This window comes from Lissotriton helveticus, chromosome 1_1 (assembly GCF_964261635.1).
Source record: "Lissotriton helveticus chromosome 1_1, aLisHel1.1, whole genome shotgun sequence".
Classification (NCBI taxonomy): domain Eukaryota; kingdom Metazoa; phylum Chordata; class Amphibia; order Caudata; family Salamandridae; genus Lissotriton; species Lissotriton helveticus.
Genome location: NC_136057.1, coordinates 899283816 through 899308898, shown reverse-complemented (window position 1 = coordinate 899308898; position 25083 = coordinate 899283816). Strand labels below are relative to the sequence as shown.

Below are 25083 nucleotides of genomic sequence, written 5' to 3'. Positions count from 1 at the left end.
TAAATACTATTTTAAAAAATACAAAATGTATCATATATAGAGTTATACATTGATAAATGTGAATAACAGTGATGTTTTTCTCTGAGGGGTTCCGAATGACATCAAATAGGCAAATAGAATAAAGTCACTTGGAGATCTAAGTCAAAACCATCCCCTTTATTCACAGTGAGCCATCTTTAATGTTATGTGAGATATGTCCCCTACATTTTATCTTCTATTGCTGTCATGATCTATGCAGGAGTTGTGAAGTCAAAGCAACGTTTTGCTACTGTTCCTATGCTACAGCAATGAATAACTGGATTTGAAAAACAGTATTAATGCTAATGGCTCACAGTGAAAGCCATACATAGCAATCCTTTTCCTGCTGACCCCCATGTGTTTTGATCTTCTCAGCACTGTAATTTGTCCTGTTAGACCTGATATCCTTGGTGTGGTATTCCCCAAACCTTTTGCCTTCATCCCCTATTTTGGCTCAACTCATTTTGTTGGAATTAGGACTCTGTACACTTTATCCCTGCTAACCAGTGCAAAAATGCTTGACCTTTCTCCCTTAAAGGGCAAATATTTCCTACACCTGATCGGTACATGTAATTTACTTGGAAGTCCCTCTACATGTACCTGAGGCATCTAAATTACTAGTGGACTGCAGCACACATTGTGCCACCCACTACAGTAGCTTGCAAAACATGCCGCAGGTGTGCCACTGTAGCCTGTAGTGTAGTAGTTTTAAACTGCTATTTTGACCTGGCAAAATAAACCTTTGTTTTTAATACTTGTAAATCACACCTAAGGCAGGCCCTAAAGGCTCATAGGGCAGGATGTATGGTATTTCATAAGTAAGACATGTTTTACATGTCCTGACAGTGAAACACTTGCAAAGTTGTTTTTCACTGTTGAAAGGCTATCTCTCCCATATACTAACACCAGATTACTATATTACTCTTTATAAGTGATAACTTCAGTTTGGGACCAGATAGAGAACTGCTGTTTCCACTCAAATGAATTGCAATTTTAAATCCTCTTTAATAGTACAAATATATTTTAAGTTACTATTCTGAAAATGTCACTTTTAAAAATCTGGCATTTTTCTGTCTAAACCCAATGTACCTTTCTTCCAATGTCCAAGGTCACATGAATGTGAATGGGTCTCCTGTAGTGTTTTGCGTATTCCTTCCTGACATGGAGACTAAAGGACATTGGGTATGGGGCAGGGTGTTGCTCTCCTAAGCAGGATGTCCTGTGGGTTTGTTCTAAGCCTTCCTGAACTTCAAATTATAGCATCAGGGCTTTCTCATCCCCTTCCTGAATTCTAGGGATTGCCTGCCCTGCTACTACCAGACGCAGCTCAAACCTAGGTCTGCCTGCCCTTTGGTACTCTGGACAGATTGGAGGCAGACCCAGGAAAGGGGGAAAGCTAGACAAAGGGGACATCCCCTACCCACAGGCTGTCACTGGGGATAAAAGTGACACCCTAAGACCCTCTTTTCTGAAATCTCCTGGACCTGTGAAATATTCAGCAGAAGAACTGGGCTGTAATCTGAAGAAGGAAGACTGGATCTGGTTGCCTTGAACCCTGGCTCTTCAGAGGTGGCTCCAAGGGTCAGTTGGGTGACCTCCTGTTTGAGCTATAGGGACACAATAAGCTTCCAAAGGCCTTTCCCGTTTTCCAGTTGACCATACCCAACTGAACCTGACTTAATCCCCAATTCTGGCCTTTGTGGAAGTGAGTCGTGACCCCGAAGTGTTGTCCTCAGGGTCATAAACACTTGGCCGGAGTCAGAGTGCACTTCTCCTTCTTTAATTGAAAATTTCACCAGATCTGATATAGAGTTACGCAGATCACCGCAAAGCCGGGCAGCTCCTAACCGAAGGCACTACGAGAACAGATGGCGAGCAACGCAGAGCCCTGCAAAGTTGCGTAGCTCCTGACTGAAGTCTCACTGGATCCAAAGCAGAGCCTGAAGAGCAACTCCTCACTGAAGGCATCACTGGATCTGATGCTGAATGACACAGAACCCCGCAGAGCTGCAAAGCTCCCGAGTGAAAGCCTCACTGGATCCAATGTGTAGCAACAGAAAGCGACATGGAGCCCCGCAGAGTTGCGCTTTACAGACCTTGCATCAAAGTCAGAGAGTAAAACTTCTAGTAGGCTAAACCTGGTCCGTTATCCGGTCCGTATTCCACCGTGGTTCGCCTGAACATGTGACTTGATACTGTTCTGGCGTGACCAAATACCAGCAGTTGGTGTTTTACACATTTTGCTTCTATTTTTACCCAAAACTTTGAAAACACAAAACTCCAATTTTACTGACTGGACTTTTGTCATTTTCGTGTCATTTTATTATTTAAGTGTATTCTATTTTTCTAAATTGGTTTGGGTTCTTGCGTTGTGTTTTGACTTTATTAGTGTTTGAGAAATGCACAAATACTTTACACATTGCCTCTAAATTAAGCCTGTGTGTGAGCCAATCTTCCGGAGGGTCACTCACTGGGCTATTTAGTGACTTTTGTAGTTCACCCTGATAAGGATTATGATTATTCCTTGAAGGGGGTTCTCTCCCGCTTCAACAAATAATCCAATTTCTTACAATTGGTCTTTTGTGCCAAGCACTCCTGCCTAAGAAGCAGGGTTTTTTCCAAGGAAGTGTTCTCAGATCAGACCTATTCATGGATTTTGATATTGCATTTCTATTAATGGTATCCGCTTAGACTTCCCTCTGGGTGGCTGGACACAGAGGCCTTCACCCTCCTGACTGAAAAACTGCTTTTTTGTCAACCCGCTCACTGAATGCCTTTCATACAATGATCCTATCTTTGCAAATGTCAATTTACCTTATTGTTTTATGCTAATATTCATGTAAAAGCTCACTGTCTTTCTTGTGTCCTATCCATGCAATACAGAACCATAAATAAGTAGCTGAAAATAAAACTATTCAATGGGACAGAACCCTCCTCTTTTTCAAAGTACAGGAGTACACCTCCTCCACTCCTTGGCAGGGCCCTGAACAGAGCAGAAATCCTAATGTGGAATACCAATACAGTGCAACTTGCAGACCACCCAGAGCTTCCTTAGACTTGGAGACATTGCCTTATGGGGAGATGGGAGTTGAGACTCCCACAGTAAACCTTGCTAAGCCACAATAGTGCCATTTAGTGACTCGCATCACGAGCTAAAACTTTACAAAACGTGTAAATAAATAAAAAATAACAATTGTATAAAGAACATAGAGATTAAAACCTTAATTGGAACAACACTATATTGGGTTGCTTTACAAAACCTATAAATGTGCCATTTCTGGTTCAATATTCAGACATACAGCGCTCGATGCTGCGGCTATTACCTCTCACGTCATGAAAAAACTACAATTGACTGCACATTGTGATTATGAATCAATACCTAGAAATCAGGAATATGTATCAATTATGATTGGAATCATAAAGAGGACTCTGCACAATGCAGTGCTCTGATATCACATACTACACCGCCAATGACCTAAATGATAAGAATGTACAAGAGCATTGTGCCCTATACCCCTGTGTGTAGAATACCAGCAGCAAAGCCCAAGACAATGTTGGGTGCATGTTACTTGTCTTGTTTTGTGAAATCTGCTCCCTCATCTTAGCTGCATTTCTCCACACCCTACAGCAGGGCCGGGGCCCCGCTGAGGTCCTTGCCTGTGTATGATGCCAGCCAGAGTGCCTTTTTCCTAACGCTCATATGCACACCGGGCATGATGCTAAATGTCATATCATTTACCTGGGCCGCAGCACAAGCCGCAGTAGAAAAATCCACTTTCCAATCACCACCAGAGCTGTCAAATTGTAATTGGGCAGGTGGACCGCCACCTGCCTGTCAGGCAGTCCTCGGACCGCCATGATGGTGGGCGGCAGTATGACCATTTGGCATTGTAATGATGCCCATAGTACTTTACATCCAAATGTGTGAATTCCCTGCCAAATGTGGAGAGCATAGGAAGAAGACTCAGGTGCTACTCAACACAAGTGATTTTTAGGTCTGACTTGATAGTGGAGCTCAATACAACATTGATTTTGCTACCAACAACTTAAAATATACATAGAGTGGGCTTTGGCTCTGCCCAGAGCAACATTTGCTCTCTCACATAATGCTATTGGCTATTGCGTATATCGTTGGACCTCCGTACATTACATCTCAAAAGCACTCAGAAAAACGTTATGTTATGGGTATTTTTATAGCACACTATCAGCCATGAGAGTATCCTGGCACTTTGCAGGTGAGTGAGGCTAGTCTCGAAGAGTGAAGAGTCTGAACTTCAGGCTTCTTGCGGAATTCAAGAAGAGATGAGGAGGCTCTAATGTGTTGAGGGAGGTCGCACCATGTTTTAGGAACAATGTATGAGAAGGAGCGACTTCCTGATCTGCCTTTGCATGTGCGTGGGGTGTGCGTGGTGAGACTCTGGATGGGGGGAGGTGCCTGGAGGATTGGTTGAACTGCATGTGGTTGTTCGGGGAGGCACGGCCTCTGTATCTCATTGAGGATTTGTAGACAGAAAGCAATCGCTTATATATATATATATATCCAAACACAGGTTCTTCGATAAAAACCCCTCTGGGTCCGGGGGCTTAAGAAACACCAGCCCTAGAGCAAACTTTCTTGCCAGCAGTGGTGTATTTTAGCAATATGGTGAGAATAGAAGCCTGGTGCGTTTCGGAGATCTGGTCTCCTTGATCACTGGTTTACATCCGAATTCGAAAGCATTAGCACTTAATATGTTCATTTTCATCTAACAGAAAGAAATTAACAGAGTGGTAAGCGCTAGCCCGTGTCACTGGGTGCACAACTGAATTGGTTATCATGCCGCTGTGGACTGAAGGAGAGTGACTGATCTATCCTTAAAACATATCAGTCTTTGATATCTTTAACAACTTCATTGGCAGAAATGATTGCCCCTGGGCTAATTTCTTTCTGTTCTCTAAGAATTAACATTTGAAGTGCTACTGCTATCATATTCGGATGTAAACCAGTAATGGATAGTGTATTGGCTCTGGTGAAGAGACGTTGATGTTGCGAAACACTGTTGGCCTGGTTTCTGTTTTAGTTCTAAGTACAATTGGAATGTCTGAATTAATAAGGATTCCCTAATTTTCCAAATGACTGAACTATGAGTTTGATTAACTTTATAAAACTTTGCACTGTTATTGTCCACCAGCCCGCCCCTCAGATCAAGCCAGCCTGTGCCGCCTAAAACGCACATAGTGAGCTGGGTGAACTCTTCGTTTTGCTTCCGGGACACATTCTCTGACTCGGTAGAAGGGCAGGCTGGGGTCCTGCACGACCCTCTGAGGTTTCCGGGGCACGCGGTCAGTAAAAAAAAACTTCGCCACTGAGACTTTAAATGAAATAATGACCGGCCATCGAGAAGGGACTGTTTCCATTTGTGAAGCAGCTGAAGTCTGCTGTTTACTGTGCAGTCAGCAGCTGTGGCCCGCTGCAACAAATCCGCTTATCCACAATCTTACTTCCAGGAACATTAAATAATATCCTAGAAATAATGATCATGTGATGCGACGAGTTGGGAGGCTAAAGCAAAACAGCGAGGGAGCGCGGAATGTTGCCCTCTGATGGTTTCTGCGAGTTAGATATTCTGGCCAGTGTTGCAGCTTTTCTCGGTACACGGTGTTCACAGGAAGCAATTGTTTCAAGGCTGATAATGTGCTTTCGTTCTTAGAGAGCTTGCTGCCGCGGGCGGAAGATTTACAGAGCTCTACCTGATGTGAATTGATGAAGGTGTTTGTTTTGGAACCTGAGGACGTGTCCTAGACTAGCCGTGCGCACATTGTGTGTGATCCTGGGCTAATCACCATGTGTCCTTGTACCTGTTGCGCTCCCTGTCTTCTAAAATGCGGCAGGACATGGAAAGGAACTTGCTGCATTAAGAACTGAGCGGAAACAGGACTTCTATATTTAAAAATACTAATTTGTACACACTGGTACTCATTTTCACATCACCGGAAAAGATGGGCTTCGGGGTACACACAGAAGTCTGCAACAGTTGTATTTAAAAAAAATCTCACTCATTGCAAATAGTCGTCTTTTAATGGCTTCAACAGGTAGAAAGCAGGTCACATACTACTCGACGAGCGTGTGTGTACACAACAGATTACGGAAAGCAATATTATATTCCAATCTGTCCCTGTGGCGTGCTTGCGAGGAGTCGGAGGCATGAGCTCGTGAGCTAAGTGCATGTCATGTGCTGGGAGGCGGTCAACGGGCTTACGGCGGGAGGCGCTCACACGTGCAGAGACTATGACCTGAGGCAAGTGAGCGCGATAAAAGATGCAAACACTCATGCCCGCTGCGAGGTTCACTCACCCACGCCCAGCACGCAAGCAACGCGGCTTAGAGCGAGGGATAGAGGACGGAGTAGATAGGGAGGGCGAGCCGAGGGCAGAGGGGAATAGAATAGAATAGAATAGAATAGAATAGAATAGAATAGAATAGAATAGAATAGAATAGAATCACGTGATAGTAACTAGTCCCTTTTAACAGCCAGGAAAATATCAGGAATGAGAGACAGTTGCTTCATCTGTTATGTGTAAGGCGAGGCACTTTCCCTCTCTAAACAGCGAACCCCTGGTCCCAGGGTGCTAGGATCGGCCTCCTTGGCCTGAACACACTGTTTCTGAGATCATCACTTTTTTTTTTGTTTAAGAGATTTTTATTAAATTTTACAAGAAATAGGACAGTGGAATACAAATACTAAAATAAGAATAAAAAGAGATCATAACTTTTAACGACCCATAATTTGCCCGTTCCTAGTGAATGAACAAAAACAGATGAGCATGAGAATAAAAGCAGGACACTTGGAAACGACCAAAAGGATGATGAAATGCGGACCCACCTGCAACTAGAGAAGAGCAGCACCCCAGAAATAAGAAGAGGAGGCCCCAGTTCTCCATGGCAGCGCTCCTTGCAGAGGGGCATGAATGAGGGACGCGGGCCAGGAGGTTACCTCTGCACATCTGCCGCCAGGAAGACAGAAAGGTCTGCGGAGATGAATCTTCTTCAACAGTAGCCCAGCTCCTCCGCACTTAACTGCAAGTGCACTGAAGGCTCGTCTCGAGGCATGCGAGACTGAGCGCCCTCACCTCCAGGTGCCGGCGTCTGCAGAGAGCAGACCTGCAGATATCAGCAGAGCCCCGCAGAGCCTGTCTTCTGGGTAACATTGCAGCCTGGAAGGGGTCAGAGGCCGTTCTGTCTGTTCAGCCCATACGCATCCCTCTAATCCGATGTACCGCGGGGTGAGGAGCTCCTCTGAACTAGACCGAGCTCCCTTGGACACCAGCCTCCGTGTGCTGCTCCGCGTGTCTGCTGCTAAGCCGCATTTTATTGCCTGACTGATCATTTCTGACTCTCACTTTCGGCCCCCGCTCTGCTTATCATCCCCCACCCCTTGCTCCTCCTGCTGGGTGACAGCGCACCTCCAGCGGCGGCAGGTCGTTGAGCTCTTGGCCCACCAGTGGACAATTGTGGTACTGCAGCCTCCCTGAGCAGGAGACAGCATTCCACAGACCCGGTAGGAAGGCATGCATGACAGTGAGCCTTTCAAAGCCACTTAAACCAGGCTACCGCAAGGAATGGGTAAAGTAACAGCAACGGCACAGGAGACGGAGAAAGACTTCAGAAAGTAACCTGTCAGACTGTCACAGAAACTACAAGGCAGAGCAGGTTCACAAAGAAAAGCAGCTCCCAAAGAGAGCTTGGAACAGAATAAAGTAGATTCAGAAAATAGGACTCAATTTAGCATCACTTAATTAGCTAAGGAATTAAGAAGAAAGGATGAAAAGAAAAGCATTACCTGAATGATGCTGCAGCTGATCTAGGTGTCCCAATGATTCCGCTTACCTGCAATTTTAATGTGTGTATCCACAGAAGATAAATAAGTAAAAATTATATGTAAAAACTATATCCTGAAAAAAATTATTTACGCAGGTGTAATCTTGCGTAACTCCACATAATGGTTCTTATCTGAAATTCCTGAAAGTGTGCTACCATGCCATGTCACGTAGTTATGCGAATGGCCAGAGCAAGAAAGGGCTGCTGTTGGTTGCACTTATATTTTTAAAGTTTTTTCGACACCAAATACATCCTTGCATTCTAAGTGAATAGGATTATGTTGTCCATGCTAAAGATAAAGTGCTAAATGTCAGTTTTACATTTTGTATAATTCTGTGCAATTTCATCTATTTTTCCAGAAATGTTACAGAATCATGCAAAAAAAGAATTACACTTACTACTCACACTCCAAGTGAAATATCTGCTAATGCAAGTGTTAGACCTGGCACCATTGGCGTGGGTCTCCCTTCCATTTTTTGCTGTTGCCTCCTGTGTTTTTGCTTTGTTTCTGCTGGTCTAGATGCTTTGGGCACTTTGTCACTGCTATTCATTGCCAAAGTGCAAGTGCTCCCTATTGTAAATAGTTGTAATGGATTACTGACTCCATGAATGGCTTTTTGATTTACTTGTCCGACCCTAGTACAGTGCACCATGTGTGCCGAGGGCCTGTAAATCAAATGCTGCTTGTGGCACTGGTTGTGCCAACCACAGAAGCAGCTGGTGAAAGGTGGCCCAGGCCTGCCATTGCAGAGTCTTTGTGCACCATGTCGACTGGGTAAGTGCACCCACTTGACAGTCCCCAAACCTTTACTTTTCTACATATTAGTCACTCCTAAGGTAAGCCCAAGGTACCCCCATGGGCAGGGCGCATTGTATGTAAAAGGTAGGACATGCCCTGATGTGTGTAGCATGTCCTGATAGTGAATTACAGCCAATTTCGTTGTTCACTACAGCAAGGCTACCTGTTCCCATAGGCCAGAATGGGCAGTTTGATTATAACATCTTATAATCCTAACTGACCCAGGGAACATGGTAGAAAAACGAATTTAGTATGCCTGAACTCAGAATGATAAAAACACATCTTTTAGTGAAGTTGGTTTTAACATTCTGTGTTTGAAAATACCACTTTTAGAAAGTAGGTATTTTCTTGCCTAACCATCCAGCCTCTCTCTGCTAGGTTTGTGTATTACAACGAAACACGTGTTGGCTGATCCATTTATAAGATTATTGAGCTACGTTGTGAGAATTTGAATTGGAGCTGACTCATTTATAAGATTATTGAGCCACGTTGTGAGAATTTGAATTGGATACTGTATTCGCAAGACTGTTCTGAATATAAAGACTATTGTGAATTGGAGTGACTTTGAGCTGAGAATAAATTTGGACTAAGTGTCATACTAATTGATGAACAATATTTGACTTTGGAATTTAATTTATAAAAGTGGAATTTACGCTATGTAAAAAACTTTCTGCTCGGCGAGAAATACCTGTCTCTTTGATCCCCTAGAATTAGGAGATTTGTTAGGGAGTTAGGTAACCTCCCTATTCTTGCCTGGTAGCATAAAGAATAAAAATAAAAATAAAAGAATTTAATTTAGCCAAAATTATACGCAGAGCGCCCACTTACCTGTTACCTAAACTCTGTATTTGTGTATTTCATGTCTGGTCTGTGAGTGACAGGGGCTGGGGTGGCTCGAGGAGTCAGGGTGAGCCAGCACTAGGCTGAATAGACCTATCGGCATTGGGAGTGATGGGAGGAGTAGCACATGGGGGAAACATCGTTTACAACGCACACGTTACAACACATGTCATTACAATGAATGTTTCATGACGCGAAATTCATTACAACGCATGTCATTACATCGCATAATCCATTTCAATGCATTTCCCAAAGTAACACCCTAACAGAGTTAGAATAGTGTTGGGACGGGAAGTCTCCTGCATGTCTCTGGAGAGAGTGCTTCCCCTGCCTTATGCTAATCTCCAGGCAAGTCACTCAAAAGCTACTGTATAGTTTCTAGATCCCTACCTCAGTGAGCATGACAATCATACATGTCCACTGAGGGTCTCCCTGTTTACATGGATTGAGACCCTAGAGCTTGGCTCTGAGGTCGAGGAGGCATGCCTAGTGCACCCCTATTTTTCAGAGAGTGGCTACTGCCCTCTCTATTAAGGCTGTGGTAGACTGACAGTGGTGGCAGCAATACATCTATAGTCAGAAGGGGTGAGTCCCTAGGCACCCTCCTGACCAAGTCTGTGCAGTTTGCAATGCCTGTGGGCCTGTTGCCTTTGTCTGACTGATGTATGTTTGAGAGCCCGTGGGTGTACAGGGGAAGAATGGGGATTTGAGCCAGTGTGAGGTATGCGAGCTGTTCTGCTGGACATCCCAGCTCCCCCTTGCCCCTCCCTATTTCCTTGGAAAGGCCTGGTGGGCTGGGGTAGACATTCCGCTCATATCTGGGTTTAGCTGCACTAACTTTGTGGAGAGGACCCTCCCCCACTGGTCAGGGCCTCCTGTCTGGAGTAAATTAAAATTCCTCTCTAGGGAGTTGCACAGTCTGATACCAGAAAGGGACCTGGTACATGCTTTACCCATGCATTGAACACACAGTGAATGGTTTGTGATTGGAGGTGTATTCAGGATGCAAAAGTAGCAGGCTCTCTGATTGGATGAGCCTATCAATCAGAGGTGATAAAAGTCTGGTCTGAGTGGTCAGCTGTTGTTCAAGACTGGTCTATGACTGACGAGGCACCCACACAAGAGCCCTCTGACGGTAGCCAGCTGCGACCCCGCAGTGTGAAGGCAGGAGATAAGACTCTGTTCACTGCGGTCTGGAAGGAAGGCATCAGCAACATTAAGGACCAGCTGTTCTGTGAGGCTTGGGGGAGCCTGCACTTTGGACCAAGGAAATTACAGACAGCTGCCCAAGGTGTGGAAAGGAAGCTCGCGGCACATCACCCAAGGTGTGGAAAGAAGCTTGCGGCACATCAAGAAAAGCTGGTGGAAAGAAGCTTGCAGCACATGACGAGAGCCAGAGAGGAGGATGCTTGATTCTAGTCTTTGAAGGTGAGATCAAATCACCTCTAGGCTCCTCCCTTGCGCTATGGGAGCCTGTACAAGCAGTAACTGGGACTAGAGGCCAGTGAAGCAGGCCCCCACCTTTCTTTTTGTGATCTCTGCGGGTATCAGGGTGAACTGGCACTCTGTCCAGCCACTACCCTCCTACAGCTTGCCAGTGGCTACTGGACTAGTGGGACTCCAGTAAACTGTGCCAAGATATCAGGCACCTGTGGTCAGACCCTGACACCACGAGAGCGGTGTCCTCACTCACAATGGGAGGGCACTTCTGTTGCTTTGGGTGGGGGGTTATGGGGCTGATCACGAACATTTGACTTCACATCTTATGCTGAAACTATATCCTTTCAATACAAAGTTTGGTATCAAGGCTCTAGTGAATGAGAGCAGCCCTGTGTAACATGATCTGTAATATGCAATGCTTACTGTGTGTTTTCATGTTAACTGTGTTTTTATAGTGCTTGGCGTCTAGGTGCTATAATACTGTTTGGGGTCAGAACTCTGTCCCAGAGGGTTGTAGAGACTTCTGGTTTTCACTGTTTATCCTAGTTTTATGTGTAGAATAATTATCTTATGTGTATTAAAGTACTTTTCTTTTATAAAAAGTAAAGCACTGACTGGACATTGAGTTTATCAGCTGGTGGTACGGTTTACACTGTATTCTGAATGTCTAACCCCACCTCACCTCCTTGAGTAAGCCTTGGACTGCTCTGTCTCGCTACCCTGAGAGAGTCAAGGGCTGGAGAGGAGTACTTGGTTATCCAGTTTTGGGTCCCTTAGGACACCAGTGAGGCAACACTCCAGTTGATGCGATTGGAGCGCAGTTACCCCGGAGTGCCCTGGTGCCCAGGAAGCGGGTCTAACAAATAGTAATTGCGTTGTAATGGATTATGCGTCGTAACGACATGCTTTGTAACAACATACATTGTAATGGATTTTACGATGTAAAAAAAATTGCTGTAATGACACACGTTGTAACGGGTGCATTGTAAAGTGTCATATTCAGCACCTGGACCATAATACGGCTGTGCCTGCCTTCCACAATGCTGGCTCCACCTCCTGTGGTGCGTCTGATGACCCTGGCCCACACTGACAAAGGAAGAAGTTGTGCACTGGCAGAGTCACCCAGAACTGGTTTGGACTGGGTACAGACCCTCTCTGCCTTCAGAGACAAATGATTTGTGTGTGTAAAAAGGGGGACCCAGACCCCAGAACTTTAGATCACTTCTAGGAATCACGAAAAAACATTGCCAAGGAGAAGAACCAAGGAAACTGAAGGAGGAGACTGCCCATGTGCTGTGCTGTTGGGGTTGGCCTGCAGTGGTTACTTTATTGTCAAGGAAAAGAGAAAAGGAACTTTGTGTGTACTTTTGCAATCTTGAAGAAGAATCTCCAAGGTCTTGAAGTCTGCTTGCCTCCTGCTTGAAGTCTCAGGGATACAAAACTTCACCACCAGCTCCCCTGAATTTCCTTGTTGGGAATTCTACCTGCAGGGTGGTGCCCACTGTTGTTTGGGCCCTCTGAGAAGACTGCCTGTCGCTGGGAGCTGGAAGCGTGTCGCAAAGTGGAGAAGCGTGTCACCACCGCAGCAATTGCCGTCGAATCACCGAAGAAGCGTGCCACCGCCGCCACAGCTGTTTGCCACTCGCATTATCGCTAAGCGTGTCGCATCACCGGAGAAGCGTGTCACCGCCGCAGATGTCGCCGTCGCATCACCGGAGAAGCGTGTCGCAGGGTCTGTCGCAGCTCGGAAGTTACTGAGTTTGCCGCACGGTTGTCGCATCGCACCAAAACGCCATTTTGTCATATCACACCAGATCGTCGCATAGCATCGATGCGCCATCTTGTCGCATCGTAACCGGAACATAGTAAGAAACCGACGCATCGCACTTTCCCTGCACTTCTTTTCCCTTTATTGTTATCAAACAAACGAGCTCCAGGGTAACATGGAGGTAATATTAATAGTTTGATACAGATATAGGTAGGCCTTAACAGGCACAATGAGCTGTGCATTTGCTTGGGACGTGACCATGCCCCATATGTGTGATACTAATACCTCAGTGCCACAGGGCATGGCGCTATTAGCAATCTGCACGCAACTGTTGTACATATCGAAGAGACAAGATTAAGATTGATTTAAAAACAAGGACAAAGAAGGTGTGCTTCCTGTCTTCCTTATAGATGAGCTGTGGAGGTGATACCTAAGCTGCCCTGTCCATTCCTTGCTGGCTTCCTGTTCAGTAATAAACCCAAAGCTCTTTGCTTATTCATCGTTTATTATTCACTCACCTTTTTATGCACCCACCTCCTCATTATATCTATATACCCTCTGCTGCAAATTATAAGGATAATGCAAGCCACTGACAAGTTCTGTAAGCATATAGAGAAATGAGGCCAAACGAAGTCTGGTTTATGTGTTTTCACTTCTGTATTCTATGAATTCTAACCTTGATTTGCTTCTTTTGAACCAAATGGATAAAGACAGTTGATACCAATGATACATAACAGAAAGAGGTCATAACTGGATTCCTCCGTACAGTATCTGAAAAACAAATGACTAACATCATGCAGAGGCTCATGCACAACACATACAATCTACAAATGTAAAGAATTAATTACAACCAGGTCTCTAAGCTTACCAGCTCCTTTACAGGCTTTGCTCTAAATGTCTGGGAAGGCATTGCTTTTAGTATTGGACAGGACTCATCCTTAACATTGAAGAGATGTGGCGCAGCGGCCAGGGTGGGTGTCGCTGGAACCCAGTGGCTCACGGTTCCATCGCGTGCACCGGCGGCAGATCAGCCCAGCACCATGTGACTGTTAACGCGGGGTTTCTGGTCTCTATTTACCTTACCAGATCCCAAATCATGTCGACTGAATCGTTGGTACCTGTCATTGAGTAAAAGATAATCTACTACTAGGTTAGTCAATTAAGAACTTACACCACTATAAATAACCACTGACCAGTGATAAAGTTTAAAGATTTAATATAAAGTCAAAGATAATTGAAGATACAAACTTCTCAAGATAAGGTTTAAAAGGTACACTGGTATCACTATAAACATATATTCTTTGAATAATCTGAGTCTACAAAACAGAATAATAAGTACAAGTTCGAAAATCATCAGAGTTGCCAAAATGGATACAAGTTGCAACTTAAGAGTCATTACAGAAAAGAAAATTCTGTTAGTCTGTCCCTACACTAGACTAAGTGACATCCCTACTTAACAAGATCTTTACCCCAAAAGGTGTCAGCCGTGGTGACTTCCTAAGAAGATCACGCACTTCTCTTAGTCTCTTCTGTAAATCGGTCTCTTGTGGTCAGCCTAACTGCCTACCCCACCGCTCTCTTAGGCTTCCAAAATCTTCTGTTCTGACTCATCCCCGGGTCGCTTTCCCTAATACAAAATCACATTTCCGATAGGAACGCCCCTCAGGACGCCCCTCACGTGGTACCGAATTTGGCGGCAGACTCCATGATGGTACTCTTCGGGACCCTCGTTAAAGTTGACCTTGGTTCCCAGGCTTCTTCTCCAGTTCGCTGGTACCCCCTGAAATTCCTGAAACCTCCTCCAGGCCTGCGCCAGGCGTCGCTGAACAAAGCTCCATTCATTACAACTGATTAGGACCCCTCGCACCTGCATTCAGACCATCCTACAGTGGGCCTCAAATTCCAGACTCCACCATATCTATAGGCCATAAAACACATGTAAAACTCTGTACTTGGAGCCTCTCGACCTCTTCTCTAACGAGCACATTGTAGATCAAAGAAACGACATTATCTGTTCAGGCCTACTTGATTTACATGAAGCGGGTCCCTGCACTCTGAAAACATTTTAACTTGATTTAAACAGTATTCTTAACTAGCACACATTTCTAAAATGCAACACATCTATAAAACATATACTTCAATACTAGGCCTAATAATACATTTGCACTCTAATGACTTTAAAATCCACGTCACTAAAAGTGTAGCAGCATCTTTCGTTTCCTGTGAAATGCCATGTGGCCTACACATTTTCATGGTTTGCAGAATTACATTTCGTTTTCACTTATTCATTTAACGTGTGATTCCAGCATCATTTTAACATCTCTACAACCTCTACATTAGTTTTCCACTCTTATATATGCATCTATTCTAATTAAAACAAACACTCATATATTTTCTCTTATATAAGTTGACACTCTTGTGCAATACAATTTAAACTAACACTACGTGCTTGTAAATATGGTGTACTTATACATTTTTCAGATTTGTGCTCTCTCAGTCCCCCCTTTGATGACTTTCAGGAGTCATCACCATCAAAACACCATCTCTAAAATGTAGGACCCTTCAAAGTGAAGACATGGCAGTACCACTTCTTTTCATTGTCTCCAATGCCTTCAGACTCTTGTATTGTGTATCTTGCATCGCCGTTAATCTTTCCTCCCGTTCTCTCATAGATCTCTGCAACCTGTTTGCTCTATACCATTGATACAATCGCACCAATCCCCACAAAGTGATTACACAAATCACAATTATGATGATGGGTTTCAATATGTACCAAACTATACCCTTTCCTAGGTTGGCAAACCAACCTCCAACTTTACCCATTCCATGACCTACTTTTTCCCACACATTTACCTTTGTCAGATCCTCAATTTCGTGGTGAATTTCAGTAATGTTTCGTATGTATTTCTCTAGAGGTTTTGAATTGTCTGGAATGTAAGTGCAACATTCCTGGACCTTCAAAGCCTTACAGACTCCGCCCTCCTTGGCTAACAGAACATCTAAAGCAAGTCGGTTCTGAAGAACCATTGCTCTTATCGATTGCATCTCTCCCTCCACCAGCATTAAGGATCTAGCAGTACTGGCAGATAACCTATCTACGACTGTAGCCAATCTTCTAATTTTGATGTCATTCAGTATCAATCCCAAGATAGGGAATGCAGCACCAAATATATCCCCAATTACCTCTTCAGCACCTAGCCCTCTCTTCCCTCTTGTTGGTATTCCTCTCTTTGTCATTTCTAAATTCTCAACATGATATATTTTGGGGAAGACAATTGCTAGATAGCATGATCCGTACCAATTATCTGGTAGCTTCACATATGCATTTCTTCCACATACAAAATATACATTTGGAATTGCTTGCATCTCTTTCAAAAATCTTTGGAGTAGTACTCCAATTGGAAAGCATGTTCACAACTGACTTGACCTACATACAGATTCTCATAATAGGAGTAACTCCTGTGAATGCACAGTTTCCCCCGTTTCTTCTTGTCTAAAGCAATTGGACCAAAGCTACCCTTTCTTTGCTGTATCCTTTCTTCCTTGGTCCAATCTGTTTCCCATTGTCCTGAAGACTTTAGAATCTTCTGCCTCCTGTATCTAGTATCCACCTGCCCTATAAACTTTTTCTCAATTTCTGACACTTGACAAGTCAGATTATTTCTTCGGGCATGTGAAGTATCTAACGTTTTCCATGGAATGAACCATTTCTGTAATCTGTCTTCGCTCTTGTAATAGTCCCATTTGTTCAGATGCTTGTAATTTGGGACCTCTGGCAATGTCGAGTCGAAATTCGAGAAATAATACTCGAACCCCTCTCGTCCATAGAATATGCTTAACAACAAACTACATGTGATTCCATATGTCAATGGAAGATGGTGATATCTGATACCCTCATCCACCGAAGCTGGTAATTGCATACAAACGTAGCAATTCTTCGCCTCCATGACATCAATGTATTCGTAAAGCAACTTGGCATAAGCATTTGACCTAAAGTTCCCCTTTGATTCGTCAACATGTAATCTTTTGATCTCAGCATCTAACAAAGCCTTTTCTCTCTCAGTGTTTTCTCCTTTTACCTCAGCAACAGTGATAGGCTTTTGTGTTGATGCTTTCTTAGTTTCTAATCTCGTCTTTGTTTCATTTTCATGTCCCACTATATATGATACAGTAACTACTAAAACTATAAGAGAAATCACTACCCCTAAAAGTGTGCCAACTATACATTTTGCCCTGCGGTTCGGGTTGCCGGCCTCCATGTTCTCAAACAGTGTAGTTTTGGGTGTTCTTCTAGCACCAGTTTCTCCTTCTCTCCGAACAAAGTCTCTCTTTCGAACAGCGTTTCTCTTTTGAACACCTGGAAGCTGACAGTTTACTCCGCAAACAACATTAGAGTCCTGTAAAAATAGACAACCCTAGCCCTTCTCCGTCCGCTAAAAGGAAGTCCCTACCATTTTCTTCTTCCACTCGGCGCTAGGTTATCTTGCAGCAATATTTAGAAAGTTCTTTTCAAAGTCTTTTATCAATCTGAAACTATAAGTGTTCCAAGAAGTGACGCCACGTCCTCATAAATGTCCATACGAAGAAGTATTCCCTCGAATAATGGGCAATTCGTACAACAACATGGAAATTCGACTGTCTCCAGGATTCTTCTTCTTATTTCGCTCAGGACAAGAGGACGAACAAAATGAAGAGTTAATGTTTTTTCAATCTCCACTCCTGGTACTATCAACTCTACATCCACAGTTACAAAGGGGTCCGTTCTGACCAGGATCTCTTTCTTCACCTTCCCAGTTCTGCGCCCCTTTGAAGACATCCGCAACAAGGTATTAATCCAAGACAATGAGTGTTCCAAGAACTTCCACTACTCGTTCAAGCATTTCCAAACGAAGAAGAGTTCCCTCCAATATTGGATATTGTGAACAACAAACCGGAAAATCAACTGTCTCTAAAATCAATTTTCTGATTCCGCTCAGGAGAGGAGGATAGGCGATGTTGAGTGTCAGCAATCTTTCGGCCTCCACTCCTGGTAGCAGGAACCTTAATTGCACTGTGATAATTGGTTCAATTCTGATCAGGCTCACTTCCCTGACCCTCCCGGTTCTGTGACCCACGGACATCTGCAACGAGGTAGGTCCAATCAGGAGTAGAGTACCTTCTGCTAGGCACTCGCACCCTCCTTGATCTTCTGGGACCCTCCTGGGCTTGATCCTGGGGATCTTCTTCCGGATCCGAGTCTTCGGATATAGGAGCAAGCGTTTCTTCCCGAGCTGACCTTAAGCTTAGCCTCCTCCTTCTTTCCGGCCAGGTGGCTGCTCCACGCTTCGTTCTCCTATTTCTCGTCCTCACACTCGGTTCTTGATCGCTCTGGTACTGATCTGTGTCTGAGTCGTATTCACTGCAGCTCTCTCCTTCAGTTGCGTCTTCGGTCTCACTGCCGTCCTGCCTTCCTTCCTCTTCTGGATCAGATGCGTTCCCAACTTCTTCTGACACCCCCACAGCTTGACTGGTCCCCCTTTGGGATTCTTCTTCCACTACTGGACTTTCGTCTGGGAGAGGAGCTGTTTCTTCTAGAGGTGCTGAAACTCTTCGAGTATGGGATGCATGGATCCAATTTGGCAGCCCTCCGCACTTCACCGCGGTATTCGTGATCAGGATTACCTGAAAGGGCCCACGCCAACGTACATCTAGGCAGTTCTTCCGGACGTGCTTCTTGACCAGCACCCACTCCCCTGGACACAGATCATGACACAGGTTCCTTGATGATGGAACTTCAGCCGCCTGCACCTGAAGGGACACAGAATGGATGGCGTCAGACAGTCCCTTACAGTAATCCAAGATCAGATCATCTGTAATGTTCAATAAGGCAGCAGTTGGAACAGTGGGAAGTCTCATGGCCCTCCCCATCAGAACCTCGTGTGGAGAGAGACCTGTCCTCCTGTCAGGTGTGCTACGCATGCTCATGAGTACTAAAGGAAGAGCATCTGGCCAACTCAAAGATGTGGATGAACAGACTTTAGCTAGTCGACTCTTCAGGGTGCCATTTACTTGTTCCACGATCCCTGAGGCTTCTGGTCGATAACTACAATGCAGTTTTTGATCGATCTTTAATGCAGAGCACAACATCTTCACAATTTCGCTGTTAAAATGTGTTCCTCTGTCCGATTCCAGAGAGGCAGGCACCCCGAAGCGTGGTATCAACTCCCTGAGCAACAGTTTGGCTACTGTGAGTGTATCGCACCTGCGTGTAGGGTATGCTTCAACCCATCTGGAAAATATGCATACAACCACCAAAGCATACCTAAGGCGGTTGATTTTTGGCATTTCAATAAAGTCCAATTGCATTCTATTGAAAGGCCCCCCAGACCTCCCAATGTGACTCAGTGTAACTGGTGTTCTTTTCCCTATGTTTAACTGCTGGCAGGTAACACATCGCTTGCATACTGATTCTGCCGCTATCCTAAATTTAGGGCAATACCAAGTCTGCCTAAACACTCTCAGCATAGCATCTCTTCCTAGGTGTACTGGACCATGTATTTGTCTTGCCATTGGATTCGCTAGTTCCTCAGGTAACACTGCCCTCCCATCTGCTGAAATCCAAAAATCCATCTCGCTTCTCACACAACCTGCTATCTCCCATGCCTTTTTCTCTGTTTCAGGTGCGTTCTCCTGCATCACTCTTAAATCCTCCCAAGTGTCTACTGTTTCCAACATCATGCTCAATTCTGTCTTCTCTTCCGCCCCTTCTATTTCTACCTTTGTGAAGGAATAGTCCTGCTCCGCACAATAGCGGGCGACTTCGTCTGCATAACGGTTACCTTGTGACACAAAATCTGTATTCTTAGTGTGAGCTACACACTTTACAATAGCAATGGCAGCTGGACCTTGTAATGCTTCCAACAACAGTCGCACAAATTCTCCATTTCAAATGGGCGAACCAGAAGAGGTCATGTAACCTCTCTGAGACCACAATTGCCCGAAATCGTGAACCACACCGAAACCATATTGACTGTCAGTGTATATGGTGACTCTCCTTCCGCTACCTGCTATACAGGCACGAGTTAATGCAATGATTTCTGCTACCTGTGCGGAATGTACTCCTTCCAGGCAAGCGGCTTCCACAACTCCAGTAATGGTGCAAACAGCATAAGCTGCTCTCAACCGACCAGTATCATCTCTTAAACATGAGCCATCGACAAAGTAAATCTCATCAGGGTCAGACAACGGCTCATCCACAATATCTGGTCTGGGCTTCGTGCATAGTTCAGTCACATCAAGGCAATCGTGGTCTTCACATTCTTCGCCTTCTATTACAGTAGGTAGTGGCATCAATGTAGCAGGATTCAAAACAGAGCATCTTTTAAGGGTCACGTTCTCCGCAGCAAGGATAACTTGCTCGTAGCGCGTGAGCCTGCTATTAGTCAGATGCTGCGTCTTCGTCCTGGTCATTAGCAATTCTACAGAATGTGGTACATACACCACTAACTGGTGTCCCATAACAATACTCTCACACCTCTCAATGCTGACACCCGTTGCAGCAACGGATTTGAGACATCCGGGCAACGCTGCGGCTACCGGATCTAATGTAGCCGAAAAGTAGGCAACTGGTCTACGGGCATTTCCATGGGTCTGTGCCAAGACTGACAAAGCACATCCCTCTCTCTCACAGCAGTAAAGCGAAAAAGATTTCTCGTAATCGGGCATCCCCAGAGCCGGAGCACGACACAAGTCGTCTCTCAACTGCAGGAATGCCACTAGGCATTCATCGTCCCATGGTACCGGATCACTCACCTCCTTGTGCGTCAGTTTCTGTAAGGGCTTTGCTTTCAGTGAAAAGTTAACTATCCACTGTCAACAATAACCAACCATTCCTAGGAACATCCTAACTTCTCTCTGTGTCGTAGGCGCATTCACCTTCATTATCGCCTCAATCCTATCTGGAGACACCTTACGCTTTCCCTTTTCTAACCGGTGCCCCAAATACTGTACTTCTGTCAAACAGTACTGTAACTTGCTCGGAGATACCTTATGTCCATTTTCAGCTAAATGGTTCAACAAGGCAATGGAATCTGTTTTACAAGCTTCCTCGGTCTCTGACGCAACAAGTAGGTCATCTATGTACTGACCTAAAGAACAAAAGTACCTGTCAGTCGAGTGACGCCGAGGTGCTCAAAAATCACGCTGGAATAAAGTGCACAGAAAAAACACACAGATAAGTCAAGGACTTAATAATTACATTGACTATCAACAATGGCTGTTTTAAGTCCTATCAGACCACCCAGCTGGCGGAGCCTCATCATATAGGACACTCAAACCATGGTCAGTCTGCAAACGCCCAGGTGTATATTGGCAATGCATGACTTGGTCATGGTCTGAACACCGCAAATGTTAATACAAGAGGTGGTACTGATATGTGCAGTGCAAAAAAATATATATAGTGAAGTGACTAAAATGGCTGTCGAGGCAAACAAAGACCTTTATTAGTGATTGCCTGGATGTCAGATTAAAAATAGTGTAATGACAGTGTAAAATAATCACTGTCCAGCTTGCTTGGTGGAAAACAAAAATCAGGCCAACATGTTTCTGCCGTACTGTGTAAGTTCACTGGCATTCATCAGGGCCAAGCTCTCATATGCTACTGTAATTACACTAACAAATGTGTAGAAATGAACTAAAAAAGACTTTAATCAAAAAACCATATTGCAGGTAAAATAAGAGTGGTCGAAAACGACCATCCTACCGCATCTTCTCAAGTTGCTCAGTGGATGCGATTGGTCTTCCCTGTAGTAGGAGTCAAAAGAAGCGGAAAACCATGTAGAAAATATAAACACGTGATGCTTGTTAAGACATAGACAACATTTATAACTTAAGTATACCCAAAGTACCACGTGTTATTACTGTGCACAACCAGCGATCATTCAAGCGAACTCAGACAGATCCATCACTAGACTATGATGATCATTCAAGAGGTGCGTATATAACGTCACCAAGAGTTATCCTGTGCATAGTTTCAAGAACTAAGATATAGCACTTACCCATCAATCTGTGGGAAGTAAGCCTCACCTCACCCGGCAACTGCTCGGCAGGATAAGGCCCTGCTCTAGACATGTGAATAAAGACAGTTCCATGGTTAGATCACTGTCAAGAATTTAATACAATGTACTGTCTACCTAACCCAATAATTTTCTAAACTGCCCACAGCTAGGCTCTCACCACGAGGAGCCAGATGTAAACATTAGACGACTAACATATAGTGCAACCTCTATGCATATTACAAAATATTGCTGACTGCAGTAAAGTCGCTCAGTTCTGTATCTATACTGAACAACTGTGCAGTATTCATGATGAAAAAACGGGGGTAATAGCCTCGTCCTAGCAAGCATGTCTCTGGTCAGAACTGACAATTTCTTGATGGTCAGACCAAAAGTACATGCTAAAAATAATCCAACTAATACAATCCCAACTGACCTGTCCGTCGGTACCTCACGGCGGGTTCACGAGCCGAAGGGGAGGCACCGACGGACAGGTTGGGGCCAGTTTTATACTAGCGCTAATTGAGTGATGGTTTACAGCTGGTCGATGTACCGCTGCAGCGGCGCATGTGCGCTGTTGAGACTCTATCTAGCGCATGCGCAGATGTGGCCAGAGCGATCGCGCGCATGCGCTAAACGGGTTGGCCTCAACTCGGATGATCACGCTAGCTATGTAAGCGTGTGTATGCACGGGGCGCATGCGCGTGCCGGGTGCACTTGCCGGCCTCTACCGCGCCACCTCAGTTTACCAGTTGTATCGCGCGTGTGGAAAAATTACGTGTTAGCGAGGCGCATGCGCGTCCCGAGGGCACTTGCCGGCCTCTAACGCGCAGCCTCAGTATACCAATTTTATTCAACGCGCGTGTGAAAGATAAGTCTACAACCCTCCAGAACGCCTGTGATGTTAAACAGACTCGGTCCCCACGGGATCGAGGGGTGCAATTAGAGAAACTCTCCATTGCGCGGCTCGCGCATGCCCAAATAAAACAAATGTGGTTGTAGGGCGCAGTCATGTGAATGCGCATCTTCTGTTGGCCAATATCGCTATACACAAGTATAACAACATCGCAGTACCTTTGAAGAAACGTATGGCATTTGCAACTATATAAGCCCCCAGGGATACGTGCTCTGAGCCCCCAGGGATACGTGCTCTGAGGAATTGAATCAAGGCAACCAAGGCAAGCTAACACCTCCCCATAGAGTCAAGAATGTACATTATCGGAGGCTAAAGATTGCTTTTGCAGAAGCCTGCCAGGGCGAGTGTAGGTACCAGAGAGAGTCAAATAGTACCTGGCATAACATTGGAATATAATGATGCCTAGAAGGTGAAAATTAGTACCCCTTAGTAACGGGTGGAACTCCCTACTCTGTTAGTGCACCCTACCAGTGATAAAGGCTGCATGTTACAGCTGCCAAATTGGAGATCTAAGTAACCTCTTGATTCAAAGTAGCTATAGGTACGCGATCAACCCACATTGTGGTATCAAAGGAGTATCATAATGGCAAATGATGCACACAGGTTGAAAGGCACGGAGGGTGCACTCAGATAGAGAGCCACGGAATGTTGTCATTCAGCCCAATCACGTCAGACTTCAATTTGAAAATCCAGCGCTGCTCCTTGACAAAAAGGAAGTGCGAGACATCAGAGATGTGTGGTGGAATGTAAGGCTGTTCAAGAACCACCCAAGCCAGATCCTCTGCTTTGTGTTTTGCCTCTAAGAAATGATTAGTGAGGCCCGTAGATTGTTTCTTGCAGCGGATCGTGCTTTTATGTTCGCTGATTCGAAACTTAATGGCTCTCGTTGTATGGCCCACATATTGCTTCTTGCACGGACAAGTGATCAAGTAGATAAGTTTATCTGAGTTGCAGTTCGTGAGTTTTGTGAGCCTCCAAGGTCTCGTGGTGCCGATGTCGACCGTTAGGGTCTTGCGTGTCTGCGGACAGGCCGCACAGTTGCCACATGGGTAATGGCCTTGTACTGGGGTGGTGTTCCAGAGGGTGTTGGTAATCTGTTTCAGTTCTCTCCGTGGTCTGGTGTGAACCAAGCTGTCCCGAATTGATGGTCATCTCTTGAATGCAAATAAGGGTCGAGGTATTGCGCCAGCCCCTGTGTTCAGGATCTTCCAATGTTTGAGTATGGTTTTCTTCACCACATTGGAGGATGTGGTAAAGGTTTGTACCATGGTCATTCGGTCTCTGGTGCTGTCAGGCCTCTTGTGTTGTAGAAGAGCCTCGCGGTTATTATTGAAGGCTCTCTTATAAGCTCTGCGTACAAGATGGTTTGGGTAGTGCCGATCTCTCAAATTAGATGATAGTTCTGCGGCATGGTGATTGTATAGAGTGTTCGAAGAGCAATTCCTTCTGACCCTGAGAAATTGGCCGAAAGGCAGATTCTCACGCAATGATTGCGGATGGAAACTCTGGAATGATAATAACGAGTTCCGTGCCATGGGTTTCTTGAAGAGTTCACTTGTAAGCCTCCCTCTGCTGGAAAAATATGGAGGTCAAGGTACGCCAATCTGTCTTTGCTGCTCTCCATGGTGAACTTGAGGAACTGATTCTTTGAGTTCAACCATGCGTGAAACGACGACACCTCAATGGACGACCCTCTCCAAATCACAAGGATGTCGTCGATATAACGTTTCCACAGTACCACCTGATGGAAAAAGGGGTTACTGTGGTTCAGCACATGATCTTGCTCGAATTGGTGCATAAATAGATTGGCCAGGCTGGGTGCATAGACACTCCCCATTGAGGTCCCTGAGACCTGGAGGTAGAGCTCATTCTGGTACTGGAAAAAGTTTTCCATCATAGCGAGCCTTGCGCATTCCATTATGAATGATACTGGTGTAATTGTATCTATATGTCTGGCCTCTAAGATGGTTCTGATACAATCCAGTGTTTCCTGTTGCGGGATTGACGTATACAGAGACTCGACGTCGAAACTAACCAACAGGTCTGTCTCAACGTCGAACTCTGCATCAGCAAGTAGTCTAAGTACATCCCCAGTGTCTTGTAGGTATGTCGGTGTCTCCTTGACTATCGGTTTCAAAAAGAAGTCTACAAAGGTAGATAAAGGCTCGAGTAATGAGCCTATCCCCGAAATAATTGGCCGTCCAGGAGGTGGTCTCTGGGCCTTGTGTATCTTTGGGAGACAGTAGAAATAAGGAGTTACCGGATGTGTTGTCACTAGATATCTCGCTTCTTGGGGAGTAATCCAACCCTCTGATAATCCTTCTTCTACAAGACTCTTGATGTCGTTCGAGACTCTCTGGGTGGGGTCTACATGAAGACAACGATAAGCTCTGGTATCGTTCAGTTGTCTTT

At 44.9% G+C, this 25083-nt stretch overlaps 1 protein-coding gene across 2 annotated transcripts in view; it reads right to left on the bottom strand.

Annotated features, from left to right (window-relative positions):
* The window catches only part of NTN4 (netrin 4), a 567299-nt gene extending 559910 nt beyond the window's left edge, over positions 1 to 7389 (bottom strand). The window contains exon 1 of one of the 2 annotated variants that reach the window (XM_078675865.1): positions 6882 to 7389. In XM_078675865.1, the coding sequence (XP_078531991.1) occupies positions 6882 to 7002 (121 nt within the window). In that variant the 5' untranslated portion in view covers positions 7003 to 7389. The remainder of the gene's footprint in view (positions 1 to 6881) is intronic. The other variant, XM_078675873.1, reaches the window with a different exon arrangement.
* Between the last annotated feature and the right edge of the window lie 17694 nt (positions 7390 to 25083).